This window comes from Lycorma delicatula, chromosome 10 (genome assembly GCF_047948215.1).
Source record: "Lycorma delicatula isolate Av1 chromosome 10, ASM4794821v1, whole genome shotgun sequence".
NCBI lineage: Eukaryota > Metazoa > Arthropoda > Insecta > Hemiptera > Fulgoridae > Lycorma > Lycorma delicatula.
In genome coordinates this window covers 122,129,032-122,147,588 of record NC_134464.1, presented here as the reverse complement: position 1 = coordinate 122,147,588, position 18,557 = coordinate 122,129,032, and the positions used below count along the sequence as shown (strand labels likewise).

The 18,557-nt window shown below is 32.5% G+C and overlaps 1 protein-coding gene across 4 annotated transcripts in view; it reads left to right on the top strand.

Moving 5' to 3' along the window:
- LOC142331150 (low-density lipoprotein receptor-related protein 5-like) overlaps positions 1 to 18,557 on the top strand; it is a 35,101-nt gene that overhangs the window by 11,500 nt on the left and 5,044 nt on the right. For 2 of the 4 annotated variants that reach the window (XM_075376856.1, XM_075376855.1), the window contains exons 2-4: positions 3,098 to 3,298; positions 17,086 to 17,214; positions 17,641 to 17,775. In XM_075376856.1, the coding sequence (XP_075232971.1) occupies positions 3,173 to 3,298; positions 17,086 to 17,214; positions 17,641 to 17,775 (390 nt within the window). In that variant the 5' untranslated portion in view covers positions 3,098 to 3,172. Of the gene's footprint in view, positions 1 to 3,097; positions 3,299 to 8,269; positions 8,496 to 11,417; positions 11,819 to 17,085; positions 17,215 to 17,640; positions 17,776 to 18,557 lie in introns of those variants that run through there. The other 2 variants (XR_012757899.1, XM_075376858.1) reach the window with 2 other exon arrangements.

The window sequence follows — 18,557 nt, the reverse complement described above, 5'->3', positions numbered from 1 at the left end:
AAGGGATTCTTTTCTTAGAATAGCAGGTCCATTTAACAATTTGTTCCTTGTAATACAGACAATGGCATCACCAAAAGCTTTTGTTCGACCAGAAGAATTACCAGATCGGGAAAAGAATTTATAGAAAAATGTAAGGGCACGGACAATGAAAATTATTACACTACAACAATTAAAGGGACGAGTCAGGTACTGATTTTGTAGGCCAGGGAATATAAATACTGCCAGGGATCAGCAGATAGAATCAGTAGTACTGTGAGGCCACATTCGGTGCAGTTGTGATAACACTGACAGTATTCCAATGTGCGCAGGAGTTGTTCGTTGTGTTATTGGTAACAGAAATGAAAATGACAGTATTATATTCATTCATATAGGGTAGTTTTTTTATTAAGGGTAAAAGTAATAATGGTTGCTGAAAGTGAATGGTATGAACTTTAGACTTTTCTATTGTTTTCTAGTTGTTAATGCAATATTAGCTTCTAGCAGTCATTATAACATATGTAGTAAATTTGACTTTATTTTGGTATTTATTTATTATTATTTATTTGTTTTTTGGATAATAAATTGTATTTGCAAAAAATTTTACATTGTTACTCTATCCTTGATGAACCATAAACACGCGACAATATTTTCATGAAAAAAAAAAAATATGTAACTTTCTTTACATTGGTTAATTTAAAATAAGAATAAATTTGGTTTTTATACATTTTTATTTTCACTATTAAAGTAAGGCTACTGACTGCTAAGAATGCCAAAGATAGCTACAAATTAGATAACAAGCTAATGTTGTCATGAAAATAGAAGAGAAGAAAATAGAGCTACGTGACTATCCTTCTCTAGTAGGAGTTTGAGGCTTGGTTGAATCAGGTGTATCTAAACACTAATGATTCATTGTTTTTGTATCCAACCAACATTATTTTCTTGGGTTCTAATTAATAATAAATTCTTAAATTCTTATCTGGTGACTCATAGATGTAAAAAGCTACATGAACAAGGGCTGATGCTTCTTATAGGCCCAATCAAGAAAAATGTACAAGGTATCTGGATGCTAACAATATAGCATACAAATCAATCAGTCTTGATTGGATGGAGTCTTGTACAATAGAAATCATTCTGATTTCTATGTTGAATTTTAAATCCAATTCGCCAATATTAATTTTAATTGAATCTGGATGCCATTGTTAGCACTCTTTAATATTTTAGTTGTTGTAGTTCGGTAAATGGAACAGTTGTAATCAGCCAGCTCATGTGACTCCCTCCAGAAGGGAGAGTGCTTTGCTTCCTCCAAACATTAGGGTTCCTGGAAGATGTATTCCTGTTAGGCTAAAAGACGATAGCACCAAAAGGACTTCAAGGGATGAACTAAAGGGGAATCATTCTGGGAGTATGAAGCTATATGCGCTTAGTCTCCCATGATCAGCCCCAGTCAGTGGAATACACAAGGGGGAGTTACCAGGTTTGAACCCGCCCCCTTGAAGGTTCAAGTACTTTTCAATATTATGCCTATATAAAATAAAAATACTATAAACTTACACATATATATTGGAACATCTTTTTAAAAATCCATTGCATTCTCTCCTCTAATTTCTCACTGTCAGAGTAACAAAATCTATTAACATAAGATCCCATTCCTTCTTCAATAATGTAATCCCTGTACTTGGAGCTGCGTCACATACAGTACATCACTTAACATATGACACAGTAGCCGTCATTCAGCATTCTGAAAAGGCGGCAGTGCTGTCACTGGCATGGTTGGTGTCAAAGCGTATACCCCTCCTGGTCTACTGAAAGAGAGGGAAGATCATCAAAGAGAGGGAAGATTAATAAGAAGGTATGATTATAATACCAACCTTGTATTAAAATTAGGCTGACACCATATAAACTTACTTGTAAAACATATTGTTAGGACAGCTCTGCAGTGGCAGCAGTGCATATATGAAATATTGTGCATTGTCAAATGGTATTCACTCATTAGTTTGAGTTCAAATTTTGTTGTGGAATGTTTGTTTAACATTGTGTGCATTTCACACTTCATATTTTTAAATAGAAACTTCACATTATCGTTCCGTGTTCTTTAATATATTTAAGTGACCTCAAAGTTCAATTTTACAATTTTTTAGGAAAAGTGGCATGCCAGTAGTGATTCTTGTAATGTTAGTGAAAATTTCACATTGCCAAATATTTCTTCGCTGACGCAACATGTCGATGCTGTCGCAAACATTCTTCTCAAAACTAGTTTCACACCCTCTTGTGTAAACTTGGCTGGTATTGAATGTACATTGACATCACTCAATAATGTTAAAATGCTCGCTGAATCATTTAGAAGTGATAAGTGTATTGTTCTGGTTCTGGAAGCTTCAACATCTTCAAGTTCCAGTGGACTACACACTTATGATATTAGTGTTTACGTGTTTCTTGTCTAATGAACAAGAAACTGGATGTTTGAGCAATATCTGGGAACCAAATCCAGGGTTTGTTTTTCCAACAAAAGGAAAGAGAAATCTGCGATTTTTGTTTAAATGGCTTTACTGCTGGAAGTGTCTTACATATTCTGAATTTAAGGGAGGGAGTTTTTGTAAATTTTGTGCACTTTTTGCTCCAAGAAATGGTGTTGCATCTAGCATGCAACCCTTAGGTAAACTTTGTAGTGAGAAATTTAACAACTGGAAGGATGCCATCATCGATTTTCAGAACATGAGAAGTGTCTGTCTTTGACAAAGAAAGTTTGGAGGTAGCCGGTACTTTGACTGAAATTTCATGTGAGACGAAAAAAATGATAAACCTTTATCAACTGCAAAAAGTGCAGCTTTAGTACACGTAAATAGTAATAAAAATAAATATTAAAATACATATAAACGTTTTTATAAGTAATTCAAAGTTTGTCCAAGTTGCATGAAATGTGTTTTGGATAATTATTTATGAAATATTTACAAAATGGTCATATCTATCATACAAAAATTATATAAGCTTTTGCATTCAGTTTAGAAATTTTTATTTAGATTTATATATCTATTCGTTCTGTAATATTTTATAAGTATTTGAATTAGATAACTTGAATTAAAAGCATGAATTATTAATGAAACTAAACAATGGTTTTTAGGTTATTATACTGGATTGATTATGGTCATATCCACGTATCGGTAAAGCATATCTTGATGGCAGTCACTGGCAACCTATGGTTACATCTGGTATTGGTACACCTCGTGATTTAACTGTTGATATGTTAACACATGATGTTTACTGGGTTGATGTAAAACTGGATAACATACAAAAAGTTTCATTCAATGGACAAAATAGACAGGTAATATAATATAAAGAAAGATCTATGCTAATAACCTATTGAATCCAAAATTACAAGTTGTTTGAAACAGTTCACAAAAGATGTTGTACATGGTTCCCAGTAAAAATACAGCAAAAAAATCCCATCAGACTAAAAGCAAAGTACTGACCATTATATTTTAGAATGGCAATTTTATCAAAAGATTTTATATAAAAGAATATCTGGTATTCTATAGTCATTATGTGGAGATACACATATTATCTAGTAAATGTTTACCTTTTTATAAATATTTACAAAAAATGGTTCTTTGAAACAGTTTTTAATATTTTTCATTTTTAAAATTTAGGTAAGAAATTATATCATCATATAATGATAATTATTATTTCAAATTTTTACTCTTTCTGTTTAAATGCCTTATATAATTTGATGTTCTACACACTTTCTGGTATTGTAATAATCATAAACTGTTGAAACAATGAACAATTTATACCTACACTACTATTACTACTATTACTTAAGCCACCGGGTTGGACTAGTGGTTCAAATCATCGCAAATCAGCTGATTTCAAAGTCAAGAGTTCTAAGATTCAAATCCTAATAAAGGCAGTTACTTTTATACAGATTTGAATACTAGATCGTGGATATCAGTGTTCTTTGGTGGTTGGGTTTCAATTAACCACACATCTCAGGAACAATCGACCTAAGACTGTACAAGACTACACTTCATTTATATTCATACATATCATCCTCATTCATCCTCTGAAGTAATACCTTACGGTGGTTCCGGAGGTTAAACAGAAAAAAGAAAAAAAGAACTACTTCTGTTACCTAATCTTTTATATTGGAAGATGAGAGTTTGCGTTATTTTCTTTTTTTTTTTTGTCTTCAGTCATTTGACTGGTTTGATGCAGCTCTCCAAGATTCCCTATCTAGTGCTAGTCGTTTCATTTCAGTATACCCTCTACATCCTACATCCCCAACAATTTGTTTTACATACTCCAAATGTGGCCTGCCTACACAATTTTTCCCTTCTACCTGTCCTTCCAATATTAAAGCGACTATTCCAGGATGCCTTAGTATGAGGCCTATAAGTCTGTTTCTTCTTTTAACTATATTTTTCCAAATGCTACTTTCTTCATCTATTTGCCGCAATACCTCTTCATTTGTCACTTTATCCACCCATCTGATTTTTAACATTCTCCTATAGCACCACATTTCAAAAGCTTCTAATCTTTTCTTCTCAGATACTCCGATTGTCCAAGTTTCACTTCCATATAAAGCGACACTCCAAACATACACTTTCAAAAATCTTTTCCTGACATTTAAATTCATTTTTGATGTAAACAAATTATATTTCTTACTGAAGGCTCGTTTAGCTTGTGCTATTCGGCATTTTATATCGCTCCTGCTTCGTCCATCTTTAGTAATTTTACTTCCCAAATAACAAAATTCTTCTACCTCCATAATCTTTTCTCCTCCTATTTTCACATTCAGTGGTCCATCTTTGTTATTTCTACTACATTTCATTACTTTTGTTTTGTTCTTGTTTATTTTCATGCGATAGTTTTTGCGTAGGACTTCATCTATGCCGTTCATTGTTTCTTCTAAATCCTTTTTACTCTCGGCTAGAATTACTATAACATCGGCAAATCGTAGCATCTTTATCTTTTCACCTTGTACTGTTACTCCGAATCTAAATTGTTCTTTAACATCATTAACTGCTAGTTCCATGTAAAGATTAAAAAGTAACGGCGATAGGGAACATCCTTGTCGGACTCCCTTTCTTATTAGGGCTTCTTTCTTATGTTCTTCAATTGTTATTGTTGCTATTTGGTTCCTGTACATGTTAGCAATTGTTCTTCTATCTCTGTATTTGAACCCTAATTTTTTTAAAATGCTGAACATTTTATTCCAGTCTACGTTATCGAAAGCCTTTTCTAGGTCTATAAACGCCAAGTATGTTGGTTTGTTTTTCTTTAATCTTCCTTCTACTATTAATCTGAGGCCTAAAATTGCTTCCCTTGTCCCTATACTTTTCCTGAAACCAAATTGGTCTTCTCCTAACACTTATTCCACTCTCCTCTCAATTCTTCTGTATAAAATTCTAGTTAAGATTTTTGATGCATGACTAGTTAAACTAATTGTTCTGTATTCTTCACATTTATCTGCCCCTGCTTTCTTTGGTATCATAACTATAACACTTTTTTTGAAGTCTGATGGAAATTCCCCATTTTCATAAATATTACACACCAGTTTGTATAATCTATCAATCGCTTCCTCACCTGCACTGCGCAGTAATTCTACAGGTATTCCGTCTATTCCAGGAGCCTTTCTGCCATTTAAATCTTTTAATGCTCTCTTAAATTCAGATCTCAGTATTGTTTCTCCCATTTCATCCTCCTCAACTTCCTCTTCTTCCTCTATAACACCATTTTCTAATTCATTTCCTCCGTATAACTCTTCAATATATTCCACCCATCTATCGACTTTACCTTTCGTATTATATATTGGTGTACCATCTTTGTTTAACACATTATTACATTTTAATTTATGTACCCCAAAATTTTCCTTAACTTTCCTGTATGCTCCGTCTATTTTACCAATGTTCATTTCTCTTTCCACTTCTGAACACTTTTCTTTAATCCACTCTTCTTTCGCCAGTTTGCACTTCCTGTTTATAGCATTTCTTAATTGCCGATAGTTCCTTTTACTTTCTTCATCACTAGCATTCTTATATTTTCTACGTTCATCCATCAGCTGCAATATATCGTCTGAAACCCAAGGTTTTCTACCAGTTCTCTTTATTCCGCCTAAGTTTGCTTCTGCTGATTTAAGAATTTCCTTTTTAACATTCTCCCATTCTTCTTCTACATTTTCTACCTTATCTTTTTTACTCAGACCTCTTGCGATGTCCTCCTCAAAAATCTTCTTTACCTTCTCTTCCTCAAGCTTCTCTAAATTCCACCGATTCATCTGACACCTTTTCTTCAGGTTTTTAAACCCCAATCTACATTTCATTATCACCAAATTATGGTCGCTATCAATGTCTGCTCCAGGGTAAGTTTTGCAGTCCAGGAGTTGATTTCTAAATCTTTGCTTAACCATGATATAATCTATCTGATACCTTGCAGTATCGTCTGGCTTTTTCCAAGTGTATATTCTTCTATTATGATTTTTAAATTGGGTGTTGGCAATTACTAAATTATACTTCGTGCAAAACTCTATAAGTCTGTCCCCTCTTTCATTCCTTTTGCCCAGCCCGTATTCACCCACTATATTTCCTTCCTTGCCTTCTCCAATGCTTGCATTCCAATCTCCAACTATTATTAAATTTTCATCTCCTTTTACGTGTTTAATTGCTTCATCAATCTCTTCGTATACACACTCTACCTCATCATCATCATGGGCGCTTGTAGGCATATAGACGTTAACAATCGTTGTCGGTTTAGGTTTTGATTTTATCCTTATTACAATGATTCTATCGCTATGGGTTTTGAAATACTCCACTCTCCTCCCTATCTTCTTGTTCATCACGAAACCTACTCCTGCCTGCCCATTATTTGAAGCTGAGTTAATTACTCTAAAATCACCTGACCAAAAGTCGCCTTCCTCTTCCCACCGAACCTCACTAATCTCCTACTATATCCACATTTGTCCTACCCATTTCCCTTTTTAAATTTTCTAGCCTACCAACCTTTTTTAAGCTTCTAACATTCCACGCTCCGACTCGTAGAATGTTATTTTTTAATTTTCTGGTGACCCCTTCCTTAGTAGTCCCCACCCGGAGATCCGAACGGGGGACTATTTTACCTCCGGAATATTTTACCAAGGAAGGCGCCTCCATTATTGTTATGTGAAAATGCAGAGAGCCACATTTTCTTGGAAAAAAAGCAGCTGTAGTTTTCCATTGCTTTCAGCTGCGCAGTACTCAGAGGACTGAGTGATGTTGATACGGCCGTTTAAGTCGTCCGGACTCACGCCCCTAACAACTACTGAAAGAGCTGCTGACCTCTTTCAGGAATCATTCCTTAGTCTGGCTCTCAACAGATACCTCTCCGATATGGTTGCACCTTCGGTCCAGCTACTCTGTATCCCTGAGCACTCAAGCCCCCTCACCAACGGCAAGGTCTCATGATTCATAGAGGAGGATTATTGCGTTATTAGCAGTTATAATTGTGTTAAAAATAAATTAAAAATTCCCTTTTATTCAAACAATATTAATGCACTGATGAGGTTTTAAGAGTATTTTGAAAAAGCTAAATTTGTTGGATATTCATTTCATATTTATTATACATTTTCAAATATTTAGAAAAAAAATGCATGAATTTTTTATTATTATTATTTGCTGATTATACTTATTTATTATTTTTTCATAGCTGCTCACTATTAATTTATAAAATTAATATTTTATTAATATTTAATAAAATTTATTAATATTTATTATTTTTATCCACTAATGTGGATTATTACTACCTCTGTTTTTTGTCTATAATTTTGAACTGTGTGATGGTGCTTTCAGATTTTTCCATCTGATTTCCTTTAACAAATGATAAAGCAGTTCCTTTTTGATATTGAAATGCAAAAATACTATACCTGATGTAATTTATGTGATGTTTAATTATGTTATGACCTGACTAAAGTTTTTGTTTATTTATGTCTGCTGATCCTTTAAGGTACAAGTTAAAAATACTATTCCTTTTAATTGGTTTTAATTTCCCTTGTTACCAGTGTTCAATGGATTCTCTTCACGGTACTATCTAAGGTAAAATCAGGCTATTTAAATTTACAATCCTTTGAGAATTTAATTTAAAAGAAAAAAATAAAATAAATTAGCTGTTATTGTCTACAGCTCTTTTAAAAACCTAATTATATAATGTTATTGTGATTCTAGACCTAATATTTAAGTAAATATATGTAAAATTTGTTTACTGATAGAAGGAAATTTGAAGTAGTGATATATTTTTTAAATTTGAGTCTTTGTTTATATTTTAGATAATTAGAAGAAATCTCCCAAATCGTATGGGGGTAGCAGTTCATAGAGGTGAAGTATACTGGGTTGATAGAAATCTACAGACTGTGTTTAAAGCATCTAAAATAATAGAAGAAAATGCAACTTTACCAACACAAGTAAGATCAGGATTACAACGTCTTCGTGATATTGCAATTTATGACATTAGTAATCAACCAACTGATGAAAATAATCCATACAGACGATTAGGTAATTAAATCTGTCAACTGTTTTATAGCTCTTAAATATTATATTTTTTATTTTTATATATACTTAAAATATACCTGATGTCTGATTAAAAGAAGTATTTATTTAATAGAGAATCTAAATTGCTCACAAAGTAAGTAATAGAAGCTCTTATACTAACATAAAAGTAAAGGTTCGAGAACTGCGTGAAATTCTGTGTAATATTAATAAGTCATTAATAACTTATATAAGTGTCCCAGGAAGAAATGGAGAAACTTTCAGGACATATTCTAATGGTGAAAATAATGAAAAAAGATTCATATAAACATAGGTTTGGAGACATTTTGTTTTCGAGTTACGGCTAGGGAAAGATTTCACTTGGATTTCAGCTCTTCTAATAAAAAGAAGCGCTACTGTAATTTTTAGGACCCTAAATAAGGAGTAAAGTTGCTGGTTTCTTAAGTAATTTCAGCTGGGGAATTGGAAATGTAAAATAAGTCCGAGAACTGCAACTCCATTACTTTTTAAGATTCAGACACAAAATTTGGTGTTGAAAAACAAGTTTTTTTTACGTTTGTAGTAAAGCTTTGTTAAATGACTTATAAATGCAGAATATTTAGTAACAAAACTTGTAGAGATTTAATTTTGAGTGAATTAATGTAAATACAACCAATAAAACTTAGATAAAAACATTAAAGATTTCTTTTGAAATCATCTGAAAAATCAAATAAAATCGGTTCTAGAATTGTATCTTCAGTAGCTTTTGAGAAATCTACAGTGAAAATCAATAAATTCTGGTAAAAAAAAAACTTTTTTTTTATGTTTGACATACAATAGTTAGTTAACACAAAAAACTTTGAAACAAAACTTGTAGAGAATTTAATTCTAAAAAACATGATGTAAGATAACTTATACATGCTTCCCACAGGCAGGAAATATAAAATTAGTCAGGAATACTCAAGAATTTTTAGAAAAATATCAGGAAAAAATTTCAGAGAATTGGATTTTTGTTACCAAATTAAGATTGTGTTAATTATCTATTGATAATTAACACAATCTTAATTTTATTTAAATTTTAATTTAATTTTTAGTTATGCCAAAATATATTTGATATACTTTCCTGGCATTGGGAAGTGGTGATCCCATCGCCCAGCACATTGCAACTACATGCTTCAAGCAACCATTAACATGTTCTGTTCTCTTACTTTCATACCCCAATTATCCTTTATATTAAAGGTGGAATATTCCAAATTGCAGTTAATTTTTTCAGCAGTGAAATTTTAACAAAAAGTTATTGAAAAATTTATATGTTGTTTTCTTGAATTTCTCCCAAACCACCCTGAAATTTTTTTGTGTTTTGGTTATTAATTGCTTATAAATTTTATCTTAAAAGACTATTTAATCAACAGTGGTTAGATATAAACTTACACCTAGAATTCAGTCGGTTGAGAAGAGGTAGACATATGTATCATGCTTTCTGCAATGTGTGTAAAAAACATCTTCGGACTGGGCAATATGGGCCAAAAGGCATTGTCTTCGCACAATAAAGAAAAGCAGTATAATGAAATAATTAAGATAAGGAATTCCAGCCTTCACTGAAAACATTTTTATCTCCCAGTGGTACTTCAACTCGGTGGACTAAAATTTTGATCATCTGTTGTGAGAACAGTGGTCGTGATACATCTGTGTGTCCTTTGCCTGGATCTTCTGATCAGAGTTATAGCATTTCAGCAGCAAATTATATATTTGAATCTTAGATTTCATATACACAAAATGACAACAAAGTTACTTTTTTTTCTTAAAAAGACTATGTTTCTAAGGCCTAGATTAAGTGGGTTCTCAATGTTGTATAAAATAAGTTATCCTTAAATTCGTGTGAAGATATTTGTGCATCTTTTAAAATTGTATTTCCTGATATTTGTACAGCATCAAAATTTTAGCTTGGAGCTACTAAATACTCTTATGTCATTAATTGGCACCAAACTGTGATTGCATTCTGCAAATAGGTACACATTCGTGCATCGATCTGTCGTGTTCAGCATTCTTACTGTCGTAAACGGCATGTTTCCAAAAACATTTTTGGAAGCGATCACAGACTGGTTGTTATCTTGGTTGATAGTAAGGATTTGCCTCAGATGGGTGGTTGGGTAAGCAGACTGGATCGGATACAAAGATACAATTAGCCATTTCAGTTGAAGTGGTGATGCGATCCACCAACTTTCCAATTTTGCACACCTGATATTTGACAGTGCAAGTGAATATAATAGCAGGTGCCTTGACTTTCCAGATGGTAGAAGAACAGAAATTGGTGGAACAAAGAATGCAGAAGTGCATTAAAGGATCGTTGCAGGGCTTTATGTAATTTCAATCATGGCCTATGATAGAAGTGCTTTGCGCCTACCACAGTGTGAAAGCTGTGCGCTATCGAATGTTGCAGTGTGCTAAATAGAAATCATGGCTAAATTATGTCAATACCATTTTTCGGACAACTCAATCATTGTTGTTTGGAGAAAAGTATAGGCCATGTGTGGGTCAGGACAGTCACCACTGTTGAACTGAAAAGCAATGGCATCCTCGTTATAGCATCAATTGATGTGGTGACATTTTTAATTACTCTTTTAGGTCAGTTTCACTTAACATCATCATACTGTCCTGAGTTTATGAGGTATAAGTTGCAGGTAAAAAGTGTGCCTTTTATTATCGGAGAATCGCATAATGTGTTAAATGTCCTTTTTCTTTTCAATACCTGAGGTATGCCTTGAATATTTTTCATGATACTTCCACTGCAAATGGTAATATCATGTTTAGTATAACTTATCTAACCTCCTGTTTACTATTTGTCTATTTACAATAAAATATTCTCTGACCAGGTGTTTCCCACTTCTTGATCAGAAGCATTGGTGATTCCTGTACTAAAACCTGGTAAAGATAAATTTTGTTTTTCAGGTTGCCATCTTATATCCTTGACCAGTACCCTGTGCAAGTTGATGAACAATAAACCAACATCTAGTCTGGTACCTTGAGATAAACACCCTAATTGCCCCTGAACAATGTAGTTTCCGGCAAGGTAGCTATCGATCATTTAGTTGCCCAGGAATCTGTTATTCAAAACATCTTTCTACTTTGCCATCACCTGGTTGCTGTATTTTTTGATGTCCAAAAGAAGTATGACATGGCTTGGAGGAGAGGAATCCTAAATACATTGTGTGAATGAAGTATACAAGGAAATCTTGAATTTATCAGTGGTTTCATCAGTAGTCAGCCCTTTTGAGTTGAAATATGATATCCGAAAGTTTCACACTAGAAAACTGAATACTACAGGGAAGTGTCCGAAGTGTTACTTTTATTTGCCGTAGCTATAAATATTAAAACAAAAAGTATGAAAACTAGTCATGTGTTCTTTATTTGTTGATGATTTTTCAGTTTACATAGCATCTAGAACTTTTTATCTATTAGCGAGAGACTTTCTTTTCCTGTTTAGCCTCTGGGAATTACTGTACAGGTATTACTTCAGAGGATGATATGTATGAGGGTAAATGAAGTGGGTAGTCTCAGTTTGACCATTCCTGAGTTGTGCGGTTAATTGAAACCCAACCACCAAAGAACACTCGTATCCATGATCTAGTATTCAAATCTGTATAAAAGTAACTGCCTTTACTAGGGCTTGAATGCTGGAGCTGTCCCAAATCAGCTGAATTGGGAAGACATGTTCATCACTAGACCAACCCAATGGGTACTAGTGAGAGACTGCTCTTAAAATAAAATAACCCATTTAGAATCGTGGCGTAAAATGACTGGATTTGCGTTTTCTCTGGAGAAGATGAAATACATCTGCTTTTCATGTTTGAGGAAAAATACTGACTCTCAACTGTTTGCATGGTGAACCAGTTGAAATATATACAGAGGTTAGATTTTTAGGAATGTGGTTTGACCAATGACTAATGCGTGTAATATATTTAAAGGAGCTGAAAGTAGAATTTAAAAAAATGATAGACATGCAGAGAGAGTTTTATCTAATACTCAATGGGGAGTTGATTGAGTATGCATGTTGCGCTTCTACTGTGTTCTAGTCCATTCCTGCTTGGAGTACGGCAGTGTTGCTTATTCATACACTTGATCCACCGCTGTTAGAATGCTAGATGTAGTTTATCATTCATTCATCTGTCTTGCTACAGGTGCATTTTATTCAAACCCTGTGGAAAATGGTGAGATGACTTTGGAAGACAAACCAAATGATCTACACTTACGTAGCAATGAAGTCATCTAACTTTTGATGCAGTGTTCTCTAACACACACATCTGAATCAATACGAGGAACAGTCGAGATCTACTGCTGGTTTTATTTTACTTTTGGGTTTTTAATATTTATTTACATACTATATGAATTTCCTAACAGGGAATGAAAATTACACTTTGTTGTGTGCCCAGGAAAAAAGAAAATGGAAAGGATTCCAGAAAACAAAAAATCTTTCACTACAGTAACCCATTCCATCAAGGCATTTTAGAAAAACACAACACAGGGAAGGAAACTTAATGAACCAAAGAATGAACAGTTTAAAACTGACAACAGTAGATTCGTGTTATAATGTACATAACCAATAATGGTGCTAATAGAAGCAACCATTGATCATGAAAAATCATGATAATGAAGTTTCTATCAAAGGTTTATGAGATAACAAAATTAGTCATCTCATTTCACAAAACTTGAGTGTGAGTGTGCTGTGCTGAAGCAGTCAAGACGAAAGAAGGCATCGCACACAGAACACTTTGTTGTCACACTGACAGTTTTTGCTGAGCTTTTTTTATCTTTGCCTCTTTACTTTACAGCAGCCACTGCACCTCCGTCTTGCTGTTGACTTCTTAGCTCTTCATTGATCAGCCTAGGTACTGATGCAGTCTTTTGTACATCCAACTTGACTGATCCAGTTACCTGTACACCATGATCAAACATCTGTAGGAAATGAACCCTCTCTTCTGTTTTGTTACTGTTTCATCTTTGTCATGTTGAAATCATAACAGGGATGTGTTATCCCTGTTTTTTTCCATTTCAAAACTATATATATATATATATTTTTTTTCTTTTTTAACCTCCGGGTCTACTGTTAGGCATTACTTCAGAGTATGAGATGAATGATTTATATTGTGTATGAAAATACCATGCTTGACGGGATTTGAACCCGGGACCTCTGGATGAAAGGCCGAGATGCTACCACTCACTCCACAGAGGCCGGCTTGCTATTGAACATTGGACTGTAACTACTTTACCTTTTTTCAGTTTGGTCTGTTACTTGTTTTGGATTTAGCATTTTCATTGACCCTTAAGGTACCAACATGTGTACATCAGTCAAGTACCTGAGAAGCCAACAATACACTTATGTAAAAATTGTTAACGATAAATTGTTCCTCCAGCTCAAGTAATGGTCTAGCAAGCTTCAACACATAATTTTCTGCATTCCCTTTGCCTGAAATTGCTTCTTTTCCAGCATTTATCATGAGATTCCATGTGTAGCTACAGACAAGGCATAATTTGAAAAGTTTCACCCCATGGTGATGTCTTTTGCTTGTATTGATTAAAACAAGCTGTACTGTGAAAGGAATTATTTTCACATCTCTTCCTGGGAATTCATTACATTTTGAATGTTTGGGAGAAGCTAGTCAATGAGTTGTTGAACTTTGTACAGTCTGTCACCTTCTGGTGCATTCTCATTATTTGAACCATGAAGTACTCTCAGAAGAATCTCGAATCTGTTGTGAGGCATTAGCTTACTATCCTGGTTAGAATATAACAGACTTGTAGAATATAACAGACCTTTTTATCAAGACCCATCCAAAAAATTATCCCAAAGAAATTTTCATTTTATTTATATTGGTTGTATTGAATCTTTTGGTCTGCATAACAATTTGTTTTGTTGACTAATAAATTGTAAATGGTATAATTGATGAAAGTGTATTACACTATTCTTGGGGGTTTGCGTCTGTACTTTTGCTGTTATTTCATCATTAACTAACAATGAAAAGGCATTTGGAAAAATAACTGGTTTTCAGCAGCAGGTCCCCATAAAATGTCATCTTATATATAAGTTATTAACTGCAGTTAGATTAGATTAATTGTCTCACTGTTATCATTGTCTAGTGCATTGTTGAAAACATTGGAGCGTTGGAGGCTCCAATGATGCATACTTGTCTACTTCAAAATACTCTATTTGATCAGGAATACAATAAATCTTGAGTATTGCTGCCATTACTTATATCAGCTGAATTACCAACAGAATCAGACAAATTCATATTTCTATCATAACTTTCCTCTGAATCACTCTAATTGTTTGTCCTTTCATTTATATCTGGTTTGTCAAATTTTGATCCGTATTCAGAGTTTTCATCAGAATCGGTGCCAAATTAGTATTATCACTAAAATCATTTAAAAATAAATCACTTAATACGCAAGGTGATTACAAATTGCACAGCAATCTCTTGGAAGATGATTATATCGCCAAAAATATGAAAAAAGTTCATAAAAACATAGGTCACAAAACTGTTCATTTGTGAGATTTGCCTCACAAACATTTTGCTGTACTTTCTGCTTCCTTTGTGAAATTAAACTGTACAAAAATTTTTGTGCTTCCTTATGGTGTTTGATGTAAGAAATTAGGTAATTGTAATACACCTCTCTTTCACTTAGTTTTTAAGAAGAATGCGGTAAAACATGAAACATTTTTATCAGAAAGTACACTTGTTTTAGGTTTGGAATAAAATAACTTTGTTAATTTACCAATAAATAAAGAAAGATTTCTAGTTAACTTTGCAGAGAATTTGCGTCTGAGAAAATTTATGTAAATAATGTCTATTAAATTTAAATACAAATCTGAAAAGTTCAACTTTAATTAGAAACAAAACACACAGTCTTGATTGGGAAAGTGATTTGATGTTAAATAGAACAATTTTCAGCAATGTTTGGACAACATAATGTAAATGAAAACAAATAGAAAACTTATCAATAACAGAAAAAAAGAATAAAAAATAGATTTCAAAAAATAAAAACCACATATTTTTTGGTTTTTTTCTAAAAATTATTGAAAACTTGCTAAATTTGCCAACGTTTCTTCAAAGCAGTTGTTTAATGTGACCGCCATTCTGTTCAACGCATAATTCAGCTCAACAAATCCATACTAGTCGGGCATGTTTAATATCATCATCATTATTACTCCCAATAGTAGCTCCTGCTTCTATCTCTATACACAGAGCTCAAGTCGATTTGAAGTAACTGAATATCAGCTAGATTTGTAATAAGCTTAAACAATTTCATATCATCCGCAAATAATAAAAAAATTGCAAATAGCTTATAATTAAATTTGTTAGATATTTTTCTTATGTGTGTGGTGTGGTGGGCGTTCTCCCCCTCCCTTGTTTATGTGTGTTGCTCGCTCAGTGTAGTTGAGTTGGATTCATGTAGTGGACATAACATCATTGGTTATAATCACAGTTTCTTTTGTGTAATGGTGTACAATAGTGTCAGTCTATACAATCAAAATGTCAATCAGTGTCAGTTTCATTCAAAATGTGTATTTTATTATACAGTCCACTTAACCGACTTATAACCAGCATCCAAGACTAAACTCATTTATAAATAGTAGGAAATTTGTTGAAGCCAAATGCATGCCTTGTCTTACTCCAGATCTAACATAAATAGGCTTAGAAATGAAATTATCAATTTTAACTCAGAGAATTCTGTTTGTACAAAATGAATGTATCTAAGACAATAATTTATTATTAAATCCACACGCTGCAAGTTTTCTAATTAATTTTATATTAACTATATCAAACGCATAATGAAAATCTTTATAGATTGCATGAATATAAGATCATTTAGCGCATCAACAATATCTTCCATATGTGCACATAAATTCTATTTGCGTAGATTTACTTTGTAAAAAACCATTTCTTTTAGAACTATAAATTTCTGTACGCAAGATCTAATTTTCATACAAACTTAACTTATCTAAGAGTTTGGCAAAAACATTCCATTTGCTGATAGGACAATAATTATTGATATCTGAATGTCACCACCAATAAATAACTATTATTTGGAATCAAACTTTCTTTTAGTAAATCCTGAATCTTACAAAATTAATATTTTTATTGTCTGGCATGTATTTATCCGATGTAAGAGTAGAATTCAAAATCTTAGGTAATGTTATCTCTAAAGGTAAATGATATTTATCGTGATAAAAAATTTCATCATAAGCAATATTAACACTAATGTCAGTAAGATTAAATCAAGAGAATTACCGCGACAGTTTAACAGCTTATTTGATTGTAAAAGATAACAATTTGTAGAAAAATTTGAGGTGAATAGCAGTATTTTTAAATTTGGATAACATTAAGCAAAAGAAACATTTTCTAGGTTTTCCTATACAAAACCTGACACATTAGTCACCTAATAATAGTAATAATTTAACTATGGCTGTACTGTTAATATATGTGGTAAGTGAATTGGAAATACAATTTATCTTTGTAACATAAATTATCCAAAAATCATAAACATAATTACTTTGTAGCATTCATTTTTTGTTTTTGTGTTGCAGCAAAAAGATTCATTTTTTGTTTTTGTGTTGCAGCAAAAAGATTTAGTACAACTTAAAGAGGAACCGCTTGATGTTATTAATGATGATATTCCAAAAGATCCTTTAGCAATTGAAGAGACCAATTTAGTTAAATCAGAAAATTTAAAAGTTGAAAATGACGAGGTAAGGGTTTAGATTTTTCATACAGTGGAACCCAATTATCCAGATGGACCTTTGCAAGGCAAAATCTGGATAATTTAGAAAGGTTTTATCATATATATTGAACTAATCATTCTATTTTTTAATGGGTAACATTCTAAGTAAAAAAAAAAATAAAATATTTCAGTAAATTTAAAAAGAAACGTACATATTACAAACATATACATTACATAATTAAAAAGAACATACATACATAAATAAATGTAGAATCAAACTAGAATAGAATAGGTTTTGAAAGTTCCAGCAGAATCGTGCGTGTGCGCAATTGCATGCATGTTTCTATTATTAATTTATTTTGTGATGTGTGATTTTTATATAATGGTATTATTAAGTTTATCAGAATAAAAAAAAAAAAATTATTAACTGTATATAATTTTCACATTTTTCAAGGAATCTGAGATCTCATTGAATAATGAAGTTTCAACACCGTTTAATTTTAATATGAAAACGAATGAACTTCAAATAAATGATAAGCATTTACACACGGTGAACACAGAAGAACAGATCAGATTTGATCCAGGTCATGTAAGTGTTTAAGAATTTTTTTTTTTAATTCTATTTAGTTCTGTTTAATTAATTCATACTTAACTAAGGTGTGTGAATAATAAATGGTCAATGTGTGAGAGCAAAAGTGTTGTTTTGAAACTTCAGTGATAACTAAAATGTGTGCATTTTTATCTTGTTCATCGAATTAACATTTTAATAAGCTTTGGGTGATTTGTTGTTAATTGCATTTGGTTATTGTATTTGAATATTTATTAAAAATTTGTTAAGCAATTTAAAACAGACCCCGATACATACTAAACATCTTCAGTTAGTGACAGAGACTCTAAGTCTCAGTTAGTGACAGAGACTCTAAGTCTCTGTCACTAACTGAAATGTTTGGATGATTTCCAATTTGTGAAACCAAGCTTCAGTCTCCATTAACACGTCCGTTCAGTGCTAATGGGGTATCAAGAAACCGATCAATGTGGCTCTTTTTTTTTAAATTCACTTCTTTCAGACCTTTATCAATGCTAATATTGGTTTTTTTTAAATTTAGTAATGCTTTTTTGGCCAGAAAATGACGAAATATTTAAGACACCGTAGTGAAGTTGCCCGCCACAGAATACAGACCTAACATCATCCTTTCTTCTGTTATATAGTCTGCTATTATTTGTAAATAATATTTATTGCATTGAAATAATTTATATTCTTTATCAAAATAATAGGCCTGTTTATTAAATATAAATTATTGTTATATTTTCATTTGTTTTATTCATACTGCACAATCTACAGTAATAAAAGCATATTAGATATGAATTTTA